Source organism: Perca flavescens, chromosome 5 (genome assembly GCF_004354835.1).
Source record: "Perca flavescens isolate YP-PL-M2 chromosome 5, PFLA_1.0, whole genome shotgun sequence".
NCBI lineage: Eukaryota > Metazoa > Chordata > Actinopteri > Perciformes > Percidae > Perca > Perca flavescens.
Window position 1 is genome coordinate 29,007,424 of NC_041335.1, and position 17,184 is coordinate 29,024,607.

At 39.9% G+C, this 17,184-nt stretch overlaps 1 protein-coding gene across 1 annotated transcript in view; it reads left to right on the forward strand.

Annotated features, from left to right (window-relative positions):
- srrm4 (serine/arginine repetitive matrix 4) overlaps positions 1 to 16,946 on the forward strand; it is a 63,682-nt gene extending 46,736 nt beyond the window's left edge. The window contains exons 3-13 of the mRNA XM_028579173.1: positions 2,933 to 3,016; positions 3,151 to 3,231; positions 3,328 to 3,354; positions 3,653 to 3,694; positions 5,421 to 5,504; positions 6,896 to 7,061; positions 11,820 to 12,136; positions 12,323 to 12,517; positions 14,549 to 14,650; positions 14,773 to 14,928; positions 16,258 to 16,946. Coding sequence (XP_028434974.1) covers positions 2,933 to 3,016; positions 3,151 to 3,231; positions 3,328 to 3,354; positions 3,653 to 3,694; positions 5,421 to 5,504; positions 6,896 to 7,061; positions 11,820 to 12,136; positions 12,323 to 12,517; positions 14,549 to 14,650; positions 14,773 to 14,928; positions 16,258 to 16,516 — 1,513 coding nt within the window. The 3' untranslated portion in view covers positions 16,517 to 16,946. The remainder of the gene's footprint in view (positions 1 to 2,932; positions 3,017 to 3,150; positions 3,232 to 3,327; positions 3,355 to 3,652; positions 3,695 to 5,420; positions 5,505 to 6,895; positions 7,062 to 11,819; positions 12,137 to 12,322; positions 12,518 to 14,548; positions 14,651 to 14,772; positions 14,929 to 16,257) is intronic.
- The last annotated feature ends 238 nt before the right edge of the window (positions 16,947 to 17,184 follow it).

Below are 17,184 nucleotides of genomic sequence, written 5' to 3' on the forward strand. Positions count from 1 at the left end.
TCTGTGCACATCGAAATGGGTGCTGGTGTGTGCAGTGTCCAAAAGTGGCACCATCATAGAGGTCCATTTAAGAACTAGATGAAACTGAAATGGTCCTGGATTAAATCTTGACACTAAACTGTCGGAGGACTCTTTTTAAGATTAAGAATGTCCAACACATACCTAGTTAGTCTAACAAAAATCACAAGAAGGTTCAGTATGAATTAAAAATGTGTATTTAGTTTTGTTGAAACAATCAAATATAACATTCATGAAGGCAGTTAGTTGTTCACATGCATTGCTGCTGAAGTGAGGTTCTAAGGGGTCAGTGTAACGCTTATCAGTTCAATTTTCTAAGCACAAACGGACATTTGGAAAAACAGAAAAATGGGTTCCAATATCTAATTTATTTTTTTCCGCCTTGACAAATGTTTTTCCAATTTTCTGTTTTTATTATTATTATTGGATATTTGAACCCATTTTTCTGTTTTTCCAAATGTCCGTTTGTGCTTAGAAAATTGAACTGATAAGCGTTACACTGACCCTGAGGTTCATTGGTAGTGAATGCTTGAAGTGTATGTGCTGTACCGTAAGGTGTGTTTGTTCGGAAAAACAGAAAGAAAGGAAAAAAGGATGAGACAGTCGTACATGTCTCAGAGTCAACAGCCAATAGGAATACCTAGGGCTGAACGATGAATGGTGATTTGAAAGAATGCGATTAGCTAATCGTGAAGACCGCAATTAATCAAATGTGAACTATTTAGTTGACTGTTTGGTGTATCATTTGGTTTAACATGTTTTATTCCTCTTTTCATTATTATATTTACTGTTTTTTTTTCTCCATAAGATACATGCTGTAATAATGTTACGTATCACAGATTGTTTAAAGAAATGTCCTATTTTCACTGGATTTGTCATTTATTTTTTTATTACTTTATATAACATGATCGTAGAAGGTGCAATATGTAGCTAAAAAAACAACAGATTTTTTCCCCACAAATCGTTCAGCCTTAGGAATGCCTGACATAGCTACTGAAGTTAGCTATGGGCGCTTGCAGTGGATGGGATGTACCACAGATCTATCTCCACCATTGAGTGAGGCCATGTTGTCAGCAGCCTCGACTTCAGTGAAGCTCTGTGGCACGCGATCTGTTTTGTACTTTGTATTTGTACCAGTCTCGATAGGATTTTATCATCCTGTTGTGATGGGATCATCTTGTGTGGGACATTTGGCTCACAGATAATCTTGTGAGTAGTTATGCCAATGACAAGTCATGTGATTATTTTACCCCACCCTACCTGTTAAGGTTATTTGTCTTCAAATAATTTAGGGGAAAAAAGACTGAGTTTCACTCTTAGCATTAAACCCACACATAGAAAAATGTAAGCAACATTAACACTGACATATCCAATAATACAAGTAGGTGAAGGACTTCACACACAGTTCTCACACAGTAGAATCATGTTTTAATGTTGCTGTGAATGCAGCCTGTAGGTTCTGTTTGCTTTACGTGGTCACTCACCAGTCATTTGAAACTGTGAACATAATTTATACAAAGCAGGATGGAATTAGGGTTGCACGATATTGACAAAATGTGATATTGCGATGTTGATTATGAATATTGCGATATGGATATTAATTTCAATATTTTTAAACAAACGTTACAGGAAAACACATCAAAATAGATTCATAAAAAATTAAACAAGTTTTCTTACAACACAAGGCTTATTTCAACTGACGGTCGTATTGGACTAGTACAACATGAATAAATAAATAAATAAATAAGGACCGTGTCTACAGAACATCGTTGTACAGTATAAAATATATAAATAATGAGAACAGGACACAACTTTTCTTTCGTGTCTCTGATTCGTTCGGTTTTGTTGTCTCTATCAATTTCTTCACTTACACTGTCACTCTGTCGAAATATGCAGACACGTGGTGCGCTCCATAGGGTCTGTCACGTAGTGGACCCATGCGCTAACGTGCACTAACATGTGCAAGTGGCACGGTAACTGGCCATTGAAACATGATTATTACAGCGTTTCAAGCGGGCTCTAAATCAAACACAACTAAGCCACGTAGCCAACGGACGGGACGCAGCGCTCCACAAAATAAACAAAATATTGCAAACTTATTGCGACACTTTCGATATACTGCGATAACCATATTGAGTCGATATATCTTGCACCCCTAGTTTGAATCCCACTTCTGACACATACATACATTTTCTTAGCATATTCATGTCATACTTTATGTCATAGCACATTTGTTGTCTCAAAACGTGTGGAAGTGAATAGAATTAAAGTTTGTGGTGATCACAGGATTGAACAAAAAACGCTGCCATCTGTTGTCATAGGGACTATGTCTTCAGTAGTTCCAATTAAAGCTTCCTACACATGATAAGCGATTTGCTCTCTGCGCACTGCTAGGTAGGACGCAGAGAGCAGAGAGCAGAGCGCAGAGCGCAGGTCTTCGTCATTGAGGGTGGCAAGGAGGCTATTTCCCGTTGCTAGGTAATGACAGCTGTTATCCATTTGGTTGCACTTTAGAAAGGTCAGCGGCAACTAGGTCAAAGTTCAAATAATTTGACCTTTGAGCGCAGCGCAAAGTGGCAAATCCAAGCGGTGTGCGACGCCAGGGGTAGCGCAGCGTTTAGTTGGGCGGCACGAAGCAGTTTTTCTGCCTATCATGTGTAGGCGGCTTAAGACATCTTTCAACTCTCATTTTCCGATGCACCACCAATGAAACTCAGGGTTAGTTTTTTGTAATTTGGGTGAACTAACCTTTTAACACTCAGCAGATTAACTATATGCTGTAAATCAAATTCCTAAAGTCCAGATATTGGGTTTCAGAAGCTCTACGGTAACTCTTGCTGCTGAGATTTCACATTTCATATCCCGTCACTGAATGAACACAGATGTGTCCCCTCTGCTCTGTCTCTGCTTGCAGCCCCTCCTTTGATGAGGAACTATCCCCCCGGCCCAAGAGGAAGAAGAAGAAGAGAAAGTCTGAACGGAAGAGGAAAAGGAAAAGGTCAGTTACCAAAATGAGATGACTCTGCAGTGAGATGTATTGTTAGGCGTTTCCTGAAGTAAATAAACTGAGGGAGGTGTACAGGAGAATGCTTGGCACTTTAGATCTCATGTTTATTTGCCTTCCGGCTTTAGGTCTCCTTCCTACAGCCTGTCGCCACTGAGGAAGAAGAAAAAGAAGAAGAAGAAGAGCTCCAAGAAAAGCAAGCGGCATAGGTAGTTCTTGCTTACTACGACAATATTTACAAAATGGCATGACATTTATTTTTAGGTGACTGAAATCATCTTTTTTTTCTTTTTTTCCTGTAACAGGTATACCTCCAAAAAGTCAAAACACAGGTATGTGTTGGATTATTGCAAGATTTTGTGCATAATTTTAGCGTGTCTCGTGGCTGTGGGTGTGTCATTTCTAAAGGTTAAAACATTTCATTAAAAGAGCTAACTTTAAGGTTAAACAGTTCTCACCTGGATATATTTCTGTCATAGATGTGGTAACCATTTAGCGTCTGCTTTCCGTATGATTTCCGACTTAAAAGCCATTTCTCTCTACGTATCAGTAAGAAAGCAGGCCTTATGTGCAGGCTTTGTCTGTCTTTATGTGCCTCGCTCATGATTCTATTCTCTTTCATCCCACCAGTTTAAAACATAAGAGGAAGGATGAGCGCAAGCACAAGAAAAGGTCAGTCTGATTGCTGCATCGGAATCATGTACTCTCCAAATCCTACACAACTTTTTTGACCCCCCCCCACTCCCACCTCCTCTTCCTTTCCCATGGTAAGCCCATCCACCCGTTTCATAACACCAATTGCTGAGGAAGACAGAGCATCCTTCAAAGTGCTCTCATGTAGGGGGGGCACGATGGGTGAATACAGAAACATGTTGGCTTTTATTTTTCTGAGCAAAGCGTGAATAAACCATCGTGAAAAAGGAAAACTGTTTGAAAGCTAGAGCCAAAAGAGAGGCAAAAACGGGTGAAAGAGGGTAAGAGAAACCAATTTCATGCTGTGATCTTGCAACACTTTATAATTTGACTTTGGATGAGCAGGCTGTTGTTTGTAAGCACAGAGCCAAGTTCAGTTGCTGCTTACTTCAACAGAAACCACTGCTTTCCAGCTTACTTCAACTCTCTCTTTTGTGCTCTTCATGCCTACGCTGTCCTATTTTTCAAACACGGTTCATATACATACATCAGTTGTAAATATCTGCACTTTACAGACTGACTTCCAGGTTCAACTTTGACCTGCCTTACTTCGTGCAGTTGCACACAAACACAATTATCCCATGCACTGAGGGATTATAACAGACATTTGGGTACACTCATTGAGTTTTAAATAAAATAAAGGGTTTAGATAATCTAGCTAAACTGTTAGCCTGTTTACAACCTCTCCGTTACTCTGACTGCTCGTGTTTCTTGCACTGTTGAACTTTGTGGTAGCGATTTTGCTATGTTTCCTAATCTCAGGAAATAATTTAGTGAATTATGGATAGTTTTATATTGGTTAAACATTTTCTAAATCTAAACATCTTAAAGTGACATCTTATGTTACTTTTAAATGTTTCTGAAACTGTTCCATTTGATGAACATAAATGACCTGTAACAGCAAACGAGACTAACAGTGAAAACAAAGCTATTTTTATATAGTTTTTATTCATGCCTGAAGAACAATTAAAAGCTAAAAGGGAAAGTGAAAGACAACGGGCGAAATCCGAGTCACACTACAATTACGGCATTGTAAATGATTTTTGATTTCATTCATAAAATAACTTTAGATTGCGCGATGTGGTTGTACGTCAGTAGCCGACATTAAATTACGTCTCCCTTCCATTTAGGACAGACGTTTTATAGTTGGCTAAGTTACTGCATGCAACGCTAGAAATGCAACGATGCATCTGTCTTGTTGTAAATGAATGACTTTCTGTCTGAGCAAAGCATTCATCACGATTATTTGACCTCCCTGTAACGCTTCTCCTAGACCTTTACAACAGCAGGTGTGGTAAAAACACTACCGCTTTTATCCAAAAAGGCCGCTGAAACCAACACAAACGGGGAGTTACATATAGCCACTTTAAACAAAGACAAAATATTGAATAAATGTCAGAAACCGATTAAAGCAATGACCAAAGAGATGTAGGCTGAAGGTGGAGCTTAATACACCTACCCTTTACACAAAACAAAAAGAGTTTATGGGACAAACAGTATGTACGAACTACAAACGTAATGAGTAATATATGCAATGGTATAGAACAGATAGAACAATTCTAACGTATGAGAAGCTGGAATTGGTACTTAAATAACATTCTCGATTAACTGAAAATTGCTGTCAAGTACTTCCTGTTGATTGATTAATCATAGTATGCTTAGCCCCTTATCCACTGGTGTCTTCTCTCCTCATCACCTCCTTCAGTTCACGGACTCACTCGCGGCGGAAGCGACGCTATCGGAGGTCAGAGTCGGACAGTTCTTCTTACCAATCTTCCACAGACGACAGGTAGGAACCCATCCCTCCCCCTTCTTACCTCCCCTTACTCCCTCAGTTTCTCTTATCAGCTCGAGGTGTCTGCCGAATTCCTGGTCACACCACAGCGATGACTGATAAGGCAGAGGTGACTTCCTGGTCTCAGGCACGACCAGCCCTTATCACAGCTTCACAGGAAGTGGCCCCATATTCACTCCACAGATCGATGCACTCAATTATAATGACATATTGCAAAATCTTGAAAGATGAAGGATGTTTTTCACAGGTTTTAGGGATTATACTGAACAGAGTTGACAGCATGATGATCTCTAGTAGCCAGTAGAATAACTGGACTCTTCCCCTGGTGATAGTTAATCTTTAAATAATCATTGCTCGCTGTTGAATGCAGAATATTGCATTTAAAGTCAGAATGGCATCCTTAGGAACAGCTCAATTAGTGAACTTTGACACATGAATCGGTAAGATTCCCTTCAGTTGAACTCAAATTTTCCAATTTAAAAAATTTAATATTCTAAAATAAACGTTTTTAAATCTGTCTGGAGCTCTTTATTACTTACTCATTACTATGAGTTAGGGCTGGGCGATATGGCCTATATATTTTTTCCCCCTACTTAAAATCTATCTGCAGATGAAAAAGAAATTGTTCAAAACAAGTTTTAACTTTATTTTGTTTTGACTCATACACACACGCACACACACGGGGCATGTATACCATTATGATTATTCATGCCAATTTTGTGGAAGTATAAATTGGTTTGAGTGTTTTCCCCTACCATTGTTTTGAGGGAAAGAACCGGGGATTACGGTTAAGTAAGTAACGAAACGACTAGTTAAGAAAAGAACTAATGTTAGTCCCTGTCGCTGCCATGTTGTTTGGTGTATCTATGGAAAATGCGCGGGGGGAGGGCTGATCCCGTTCGGAACTACGGGAGCCCAGAGGGGAGCGTCGGCGGATGTTAAGGAGAAAAGCGATTTTCACTTAAACAAATCAACGTTAACTACACATGCGAGTTAATCGATTTATCGCCCAGCCCTACTATGAGTTCATGGGATTTTAAGCAGAGGAAATCACAATTAAAAATCAAGATTTATTGAACTTTAAACTCCTTTTTTTACACAACTGAAAATCAATCCCTTATCAGCTAATCTACACAGGCAGAATAACGCTCAAGAAGCCATTTCTTCTTTGGTTTTTCTATGATTACATAGTTTACAATTCCTTTTTCAAGATGGCCAACAACCAAAATGTTTCTGAAGTAAATCCAGATATTTCACTAACATCACATGTGCATGAGTGATACTTATTGTCATGTTCTCATGGGTGCAGAATTGGCTGTAAGGGAAAAGAAGCATTTATGTCTCGATGCTGTGTCATAAAAACTAAATCCAGCATTTTCCCACAGACACCATCTGCAGAAATCTGTGGTACATCAGGCATTAGGAGACCTGGCAGTCGTAGTAGAGGAAACCAATGGAGTGCTTGACCACACGGACATGAAGTGGAGATCTGCAACCAAATCAGTGTGTAAAACGGCTCCAAAATATCGCTCCATCCTCTCCACTGCCACCGTAAGTACACTTTAGGACTCTAACGATGCTGCGGCTGGTTCAGTTTGATTTCTCAGTGATGGCCATGTTAAACAGCTTATTGTTAGTCAAAATAAAATGCCTACAGTGAGGCGGTTGGGTTTGGAAAGACTTTAGCTCTCTATTAGGATTTGGATTGGATTTAATTTGAATTTGTTGAAGATTATATGTCCATTCAGCTGTCCTCTAAAGGATCAATATTTACAAAATCCAAAAACTATACATGGCCTGACCGAGCTCATTTTATGAATTCTTTATTTGCAGTCATTTTGTCAGTTCTTGATTTTCTGTTTTTAAAACTAACGCCATCAGGTACTTGGTGTAGAAGCCCCCCATAACTATAATGATACCACTGGAAAAACACGTTCTCTATATTATGGCAATATGCATATAGCGTTTTGAAAGCTTATTTCCCTTCCTGTTGGGAAATTTCAAATTTACATGAAACACCAACAACACATTTTATTTTCAAGAGCTATTTCTCATTACACATTTTTATTGCTTTATTAAAGGTGTTATTGCAAAGTTTGTCCGGTGATGATGAATATTCCGTGCCAATATTTTTAATGAATTACTTTAACAAACTCTGTGCATCGCAACCACGGTCACAATTATCAAGATTCAGACAATACAACACTTGGTTACAGCTTTATGTGTTGACCTTAAAACTGATCATGTAGACTTGTAGTCGACTCCTACAGGATGTATAAAAAACCTGTGGTGTAGTTTAAGACCTGTCTGTCACATACTGCCTAGTGCACTGTTGCTGCAAGCAGCAGGGTTTTGTTTGTTGTCTTAGGTCATCAAAAGTGCAACACACTGTGCTTGGTCAGTACATAAAGCTTAAGGTTAGGGACGTTGGAGGCAAATCATGTGCTCATTCAATGTCAGCATAATCATTAAGACAAAAGCTGCGGTCGAATAGTCTTTTTTTGTGGCAGTCATGATAAGAGCTGGTCGTTTTCTCTAAATGCTTAGGAAAGGTGCTTCAATCTCTTACCTTCTTTAGCATAGGATACACTGGACTATCCCTTACCAAAGGAAAACAGATAATGCCGTCCCACAATTCCCTGCAGCAGTAACATTTAAAGTGACTCACCATTTGGCCGTTAAACGAAAAACAAACAATATGAATATCTTGCATAAATTTAACAATTGTTTTCATACAATCCTACTTATTGGGATTTATGTTGTTGAGTGGACAGGAGGGTGAGCGTGAGATACCATTCTACAATGCGCAATTCTACAATACATTGCGTTTCATTTTTGTAACTGATAGCCTATATTTCTTTTATTTATTTCAATTCGAATCTTGGCAATGAAATAATATTTTTCACCAGGTCGTCCACGTTTATATAGTCTGCATGAAACAACATGGTAAGAACACACAGGGCGAAGTATCTAAGATTGCATCTTCGGAACTTTGTAGGTTCACCACGGCCGATAAAATCACGTCAGTAGCATCTGCCCATTGCATAATAACGTAGCCGAGTTTAAATGCATTCGGTATTTCTCTGAGTACCAAGGTTGTCTTTTCCTGAGCAGTGTTTCCCCTACAATTGTTTTGGGGGTGGCCCTCCACCTTCATTTTGAGAGTTTCGGTTTTTATTTCTTGTTTCCCTCACCTGCGTCCTGTGATAACAGCTGACAGTAAATTGACTGCTGTGCCAGCTCCAAAAAACAGAAGAAATAACAACAATCCCAAAGCAAAAGCTCTCCGTCTCTCCTGTGACTCACACAATCCTACGCAGAGTGTGCGCAGCCGGTGTAGCCTGTTAAAGGTGCCGTAGGTAGGACTTAGCCAAAAAATTTGAACGTCGACAACTTCTCAGTCCCTCCCCCCTTTCCGCTAAAGCCCAAAACAGTCTCCTAAGCCCCTCCCCCCACAAGGGAGAATGAATGCGTGTGCATGAGCAGTGATTGATACGCAGTTAGACACCCCCCTCCTCCCCGGCCCTGATTGGTGCATCTGAACAGGGAGCTGTGGATTTTTGCAAATCGCACTACAGGCTGTAGGTGGTGCCAGAGGATCCAGATTTGTTTTTTAAATACCTGCTTTATGTAGTTCTACTGGAACATAGGGTTAGTTTCAGCAAATATGACAGAAAGTTAGTTTTATAAGGCTTACCTACTACACCTGTAAAACATACATTCTGCGGCACATACGCTCCACTAACGGTCCGCGTATGTTACAAAGTCGCACAACCTTGCACCTATTTTCAACTGTTACTAACTGTTGCCAAATAGTTGTGTGATGTGTAAATCAATGTTTGTAGTTATTTTCAAAAATGATGTGCACTAAACCATAATTGTGCTAGTGGTCACACAGTGTTTGGACACCCTCATAAATCATTGTTTCAGAGTCACCACCCCCGCTGGAAAAAATCCTAGAGGAAACACTGTCCTTGTGACCCTTCACATCTTTCCTTAACCTCATGACTTTGCCAGCGAGGTCAAGGAAATGTTTTTAGGAAAAGACATAAGATATTTTTGACTCTTCGACCGCAGCCCAAGATAAAGAATGATTATACATTTTGGAATTGTTAGCATTTTCTTGCCTCTTTGGACCAATAAAAACAACTGAAACGCACATCAGAATTTTTTTGGTAATGCAATTGACTTTCTTGTGCTGATCTAATGAAACCCTTGTTAAAAGAATAAAAAAGAAAGACTTAGAGACTCTTGTCCTGCTGTCATGAAGGGGGATAAAAATATGTCCGTTTCACTTTAGCCCTTCACAGTCGCATCTGGCCATCTGTTATGACTTGTCTTCCAGCAGACAGTTTCAATTGTTCAGATTGCAGATCTGACCTGCAGCTGAAATGAAACCAGGAGAAAACATCCTTAAACTGTAATTGACAGCTTTTACACGACAGACTTTGAATTTTAAAACTGTGCGGTTTATGGCAGGTTCATTATTTATTGTTTTTAAGTGATGTTCTCCCAACGAGCCTCATAAATACAGCATACATGTCCTTAAACTCATTGTCTCATGCTTATTGGAGCATGAAATACATTTAATTTCTCTCCAGCAATCATTAAATTATGGTAATTGCACAGACAAATGTTTTTAATTATACACCACAGGGTTTTAATTGAAATTCAATGAATTAATCCATATATTGAATGATGCCTGGTATTCAATAACCCAAAGTCTTTCAGGAGGACTTCAGAGTTGGTTGCTGAGGGGTAGCCTCAGAATTATTCAGTGGTGTTTGCATTTATTTATGGGTTTTGATTTGGTAAATAAAAACATATCATTTCAAAAGTAATGCAGAATGATCTTTGCTTAATATTTCTTTCCCAAAAAAAAAAAAAAAAAAAAAAAAAGCAATCCATAAAGGGAAAGGTAGGTATGACCGGACAGAAAACCCCTCAAAAATATGAATAATCGACATGAATGTGGTTGATTATAAAATATGTCAACCTTTCCTGTAAATATAAGTGGTGAATTGATACATTTCTTTTGTGGTGTAAGCATAAGAAAAGTTGTGGCAACAAAAGGAAAAGAAAGCTCAAAAGAACCTTTTGAAATGTGAAACTATCTCCAGGCGACAGTGAAGAATGTCTCTGATTAGAATTTGTCCTTCTGTAAGTGAAATCTTTTACTCTGAGTACGATGCGAGCGGTAAAGAGGATGGTAGAAGGACAAAGATTTGTTTAAATTTCCCTCTGGGTTGGTCTGTTGTGCCGACTTTCCACTAGATGATGGGAAACCTTCGCCAGATTTACCTCTGAGTATCTCGTAATCAATAAACAAATGAAGAGAGATCATAATTGAATACGATTAGTCAGGTATGATCCTCGGAGAGTCAGTATCTCTTTCCATCTGCAGTAAAAGAAACAACAACAAAAAAACACGTTCTAGTTCAGTGTGCAGTAGTTGTACTCACGTACAAGCACACTATTAAAGTATTCTGGGACGTTTTGCTCCCGAAAAATTCCCAAACAATGCACCATTAAGGAAAGAAAAAGGAACATGCCAATATAAGTCTAACTGGCTCTGGGTTTGAAGAGAGGGTTATTGTCTTTTTCTTGCAATTTACGACTAATGATGAACTTATGTTGCCCGCTCTTCCCTTTTTCTTACACCTTACCTACTTAAGGAGGAAATCTTGATTGGTAAGTCGATGCTATCCGCAGATTTAGGGATTTACTTGTAGGTCGGTGCAGGCTAATTATTTACTTCTTACAGGAGAAAGAGCAGAGTCATCTGTCCCATTCTGAGGACTTTTCTTAGTTAGACTGATGGGATCTCTCTTTGTCTGCAATCCTTTTCATTTCTACATAATACCCATTTTGTGATGTTTGTTCAATGTTCTTTATATGAGGCTTTTCAATGGGGCTATTCTTTACTCTTTTTCTCTTCGAGTTAGAGCGGGTAGATCTTTCCACGCATAGTTTTTCTTTCTTATCTGCTCTTTTGTTGTTCCTTTCATATAGTTGTTTTAGTTTAGACTTCCTTTATCTCAATTTGTTTCTTGTTGATTTCTTTGACTTTAGTTGAGTTCAGACTTTGTTTTGGGGTTAATCGCATGCTTCAAATTTGCATGATGTCTTTTATCTTTCAAAGTTTTCTGTCCCGAGAAAAGAAAAGAAAAAAAATAAATACTTCTCTGTGTTTTCAAGGGAATATGTGCCGTTGTACTAGAGTATTCACAGTGCATCAAAAGCAGATAGCAGGTTCCATTTATCAACACACGTTTGGTTTTAAGCTGCAGCCTCTTTGTCTGTTTGCAGATGTTGTCGTCAAAACCTGGAAGCGAGCTTTTACATGGAAAAGGGTCTCAGCATTTATCGAGCCAGACCGAAGGTCCGCATGATTACGATTCTGGGAATGACACCTCTTCGCCGCCGTCAAGCAAAACTGGCGTTTCTCAGGCAAATGTCACTGACAACAAGAAGACCCACTGTAAACGCCTGGCCTCGCCAGAGAAGCTGAAGTTCAAAGACAATGCCTCTGATTCAGGAAACTCTGTGACCAGCTACGCTTCCCTGTGCAAACCTTACATGGAGGACGGCTTGTCTGCAACCCTTTTCAGTGGAAACGGCAAGAGGTAATGTTGTGTTCATAATAAATAATCCATCTGAATGAATGCTTCCCAGGAAAATTGCAAGCTGTTTATCTTCTGTTTCCACGCTCTGTTTCCTCTTTTGAAATATGAAAAAAGGGAACGCATTTTTTAAAAACAACCCAGTTTGGGCTTTATCACTCAAAGCAGTGAAACGTGTTTTCTTTGCAGAGAGCAGATAACCTTAGGGTGTCGGGTAGAGGTTGTGAGATCTCCAAAGCCTTCCAGCTGTTCACAGAGGATGAGAGAGTCGTCTCGAAGGCGTCTGAAAACCCGGTCATCCAGCAGCAGGAGCAGGAGCCGATCCTCGGGGAGCTCCAGATACTCTGGGCGCTACTCTCGTAGCCTGTCGCTGTCATCTTGCACGTGGGTTAACTACTATTATGTTGTACATCACCAACATCCAGTGGTGGAATGTAACTAAGTACATTCACTCAAGTGCTGTACTTGCCACTTAGGGCTGTCCTCGACTAAAGAAATTCTTAGTCGACTAACACTTATACGATTTTGTCGACTAATCGATTAGTTGATTTAATTGACAGAGCTGTGCGCTTTGAGAGGTGGTTAAAACTAGAAAAGCACAATATAAATGTAGTTAATTAACCATCTGTAAAACTGAGTTTCTCCACAATTAATCCTGCAAAAGCACCACTTTAAATCTTGTGTTTACCATAAATGTGCTCAGAAGTTTCTTGGAAATAAGTAATTAAGCATGAATAAACATAAAAAAATGTCTAATCGACAAAAGAAATCTTAGTCGACTAAGACCAAAACAACCGATTAGTTGACTAATCGACTAAGAGGTGGCAGCCCTATTGCCACTTTCTACTTCTACTCCACTACATTTCAGAGAGAACTATTGTACTTTTTACTCCACTAAGTTAATCTGACAGCTTTAGTTACTAGTTACTTTACAAATTCAGATTTTTGCACACAAAACACATGTAGGTTATAAAATACGTTACAATATAACGGCCTACAAGTACAGCTGAAATGATTACCCGATTCAACACAAAACTGTTTTGATCGTTTCCAGTTTTTAAATGTGAGGATTTTTACTTTTAATACTTTAAGTACATTTACTTGATGATACTTTAAATACTTTTACCTAAGTAACATTTTCAATGCTGGCCTTTTACTTGTAAAAGAGTATTATTACAGTTTTGTATTAGTACTTAGTACTAGTAAAGGATCTGAATACTTCTTCCACCACTGCTAACATCCACTAATACCCAAGTACATTTCCACTCGCATGCAATTCAATTTGCACATAATGTGGAAAACCACTTTGGTCCAGACTGTTAAATGGATTGCTATGAAATGTGGTAGGCTACAGATATCCATGGTGCCCAAATAATGAATCCTAATGATTTTGGTGATCCCTTGACTTTTCCTAGCCCCACCAGCAGGTCAAGGTTTTTGCTTATATCTCAACATCTACAAGATGTGTTGGCACAAACTTTATCACAGCCATTGACGGTTTTCCAGACGATGTATCCTCATGACTTTGGTGATCCCCTGACTTCCTCTAGCGCCACCATGAGGTTTACATTTGTGGTTTTGTGTTCCCCTCTGGATTAGTCTATATCCACGACGTTCCGCTTCTGGGATTGCGCCGCCGGAAATTCCGCCGGATGTCACTCTTTTCGGCCGGATGTCCAGTACCTTCCGCTTTCTTTGTGTTGTAATTTCAAACTCCGGTGGATTTATGAGGACTATGGTTAACTGCTCCTCAGATCTCTGCAGGGTAAATCCAGACAGCTAGTTAGACTATCTGTCCAATCTGAGTTTTCTGTCACACGACTAAAAATACTTCTGAACATACACATGTTCCATCAAAACAAGTTCCTACCCGACGATTTTGCAGCGGCACTGTGGCTCTGTCCTGCGCTTAGCACAGCCAAGACGGTTGTGATTGGTTTAAAGAAATGCCAATAAACCAGAGCCCGTTTTTCTCCCATCCCGGAATGCTGTGTGGACTCTCCAGACAGCTATAGTCTGGCAAGTCTCAAGTTACACGTCATAGAGCCAGGCAGGAAAAACTCAGCGTTACGCACAGACACGGGGCTCAAGTAGTAGGAGCTGAAAAATATCCGAAAAGATTTGTGCCGTAGAGTTGTAATTTCTTTTTGTTTTAATAAAATTGGTATCCGAAAAAGTATCATTTAGGAACCGGTATCAATGTCAAGGTGTTGGTATCGGTACCGTTGTTGAAAATGTTTGAACAATATCCAGCCCTACTGTCATGATAAATTTGCAAAAGGAAGTTGATGGAAATATGCACTGATTCATATTTTATTTTGCAGAAATAGTTGTGCAACATTTTATACTGTACAATCGTAACTACTGCTGCTTTGCTCAATTCCAGGGCATAATTGTTGTTTTTCTTGTTGCCAGCTCGTACTCGCGTTCACCGAGTTATTCAGCTGACCTGAGGCGACGAGGCAGCGTGGCCAGCCTGAGCTCCAGAGGAAGCTACTCCAGACACAGTGCTGACAGGTGAACTTTGCGAAATGTTTCAGCTGCTAATGACTCCTCAATTATTGGTGTAGGAAAACCAATACACATTGCATTGACTCTGTTGGTGACAACATTTTCACATTGTCATGTCTGCTTCTCAGACTACGAGACAGAAAGAGAACGCATAGCTCCCGAGAGAAAGATGTGAAGCATGCACATAAGGTTAGTGGGAAGAGACAAAGACGCAAATCCTACTCTCCTATGAAGAAAAGGAGGAGAGACTCGCCAAGCCATCTGGAAGCACGCCGAATCACAAGGTACAGCTTTCCCAGCCGGGTTATTTACAGCTACAGTATACATTGTTATAATGTTATAATGCCTAAATGCAGCAAATAATGAGAAAAATATGTACTGCTGGTCACACCCTCCGCTCCCTCAGTTGGTCAAGTCCCCACCCTGAAATCTTTCTCATTGTGTCGATGAGCTGTGTACCTTGAAATGGCATTAAGCCAGACGATGAGATAACCGTCAGCTCCAAAGCCACCACAGGTGCTGACGAAGCAGATGGTGGAACACAGGCAATCTGAAATGTAAAAAAGAGTTAGCTTTACTTTTCTTTCATTTCATACTGCTCTTTGACAGCAGCAAAATGATATACGACCCAGAAATATGCACAAAAGAACACGACAGCCACAGACAGACTACAGATAACAGATTTTATGTAGTTATCCCTCCACTAATCTAAATTGCTTTAGCGGCACTGTTCAGTATATGAATTATAGGCCAAATGACTATGTGAAAGGTTCATAGTAGTGAACCCACGAAGAATTGTCAGCCGTTTTAGTGTCTATCAGCTCACTGTTTTGGTTTTGCCTACAGGACATGCCTTTATTTCAATGAGGCCTTTTCCTGGTTAATGAAGTTACATATATACAGCAGACAAATAACATAGTGCAGCATTTAGCAGCTAAAAAATTTCAACTATTTTTCTTAGGAGTTGGTGGAGATCAAACCAGAGCTAAAAGGGGAATAGGTGTCCAGAGATGCTAATGTTGCTCTGTGTCAGCTGGATGTGTTTGGTAACACTTTAGCTGGAACAAAATTGTAATGGGATTTCTTTTTTGTGATATTGCCCCCCAATTGACCACTAAGGGGCAACACAACAAAGCTGTATACACAACATTTACAAATTACCACCCTATGATATTGTGACTGAAACTTGTTGGCAAACATTTGCCTATTTACACATCCAGCAGACACAAAGCAATGTTAGCATCAATTCGGAGTTGTGTTTCTGGCCACCTGGCTAATGTAAGTCCATGTAGGTCTCCTTTAAGTTCTGTTTTTAAGGAAATAGCTGGTTAGCAATAGTCGCTAACATTGTCTGTCTGTCTGTTTGGTGCTGAGCAGTGAATTTATTAAAGCTGTTTTGCTGACGAGAGTGGTGAAAGTGAACCAAAACGGCAAAATTGCTGCTGTAAAACGAAAACAATAAACTGTCAAGCTGATGTATCATTTGACACATTGTTCATATGAAAACAATGATGAGTGCAATTTTAAGGTTTAGTAAAATTTACACCTTGTAGCTTTAATTCTCTTAATGTATGTCAGTTTTACACCACTTACCCTTTTTTGGCTCTTCCCAGTGCCAGGAAGCGACCCATCCCTTACTTCCGACCCAGTCCTTCGAGCAGCAGTCGGTCCACCAGTGTGTCGTCCTGGAGCAGCCTCTTCACCCGCAGCCGCAGTCGCAGCCCCATCCACAGTATTAGCCGGAGCCGGAGCCATAGTTACTCCTCCTACAGGAGCTTCAGCCGCAGTTCATCCTGGAACTCAATCTTTGGGACCCGCAGTCGCAGCCGGAGCCGCGGTTCATTGAACAAACGCAACAAAACGAGGCATTAGGTTTCTTAGAGCACATTAAGGGACGAGAGCGGGTACGGTGGATGTTGGAGCAATCGTCTGTGTCTCTGTGCTCCACTTTGACACTTGAGTGGAAATGTCCCCGCAAGGGGTCCGACCACGTCTTTCATTGAGGCAGTCTTGTTCGCTGTCTGCTTACAGAGACCACTGGAGACCGAATGTCTTTTTGTTTGTTTTGTTCTTGTACTGCATTCTCTTGCATCAGCACTCACAATGGCCTGAGGCTATTTATCTCTTAGATATTTACTATAGAAAATGCACATGGGACATAAACAGTGTTCCTGTATTTGGTCAACAAACATCGCTGTTCCTTATTTTATGTCCATGCACTTCCCATTGAATTACTATCCTAAATAAATGCTCAATAGTTATTTAAAAATGGATTGTTCTTTAAAATGGTGCATAATGAGGCCTGAAGATACTAAGAAGAAATTACTTAATTCCCATAAGTAATTAAGGAGGGGGGGAGGGGGGGGGATATACAGTAATGTGTTGGCTAATGCAAGAGCAGATGCACCAGCTGAACAATTTTAATGTTTCATAAGACATCGGGCATTTACTATTCAATGTCCAATGAAGTAGTTAAGTATTGTGGTAACATTTGAGCCGTTTGATCCGAGTGTTAACAAATGGCTTCAGAGGGATCGTTG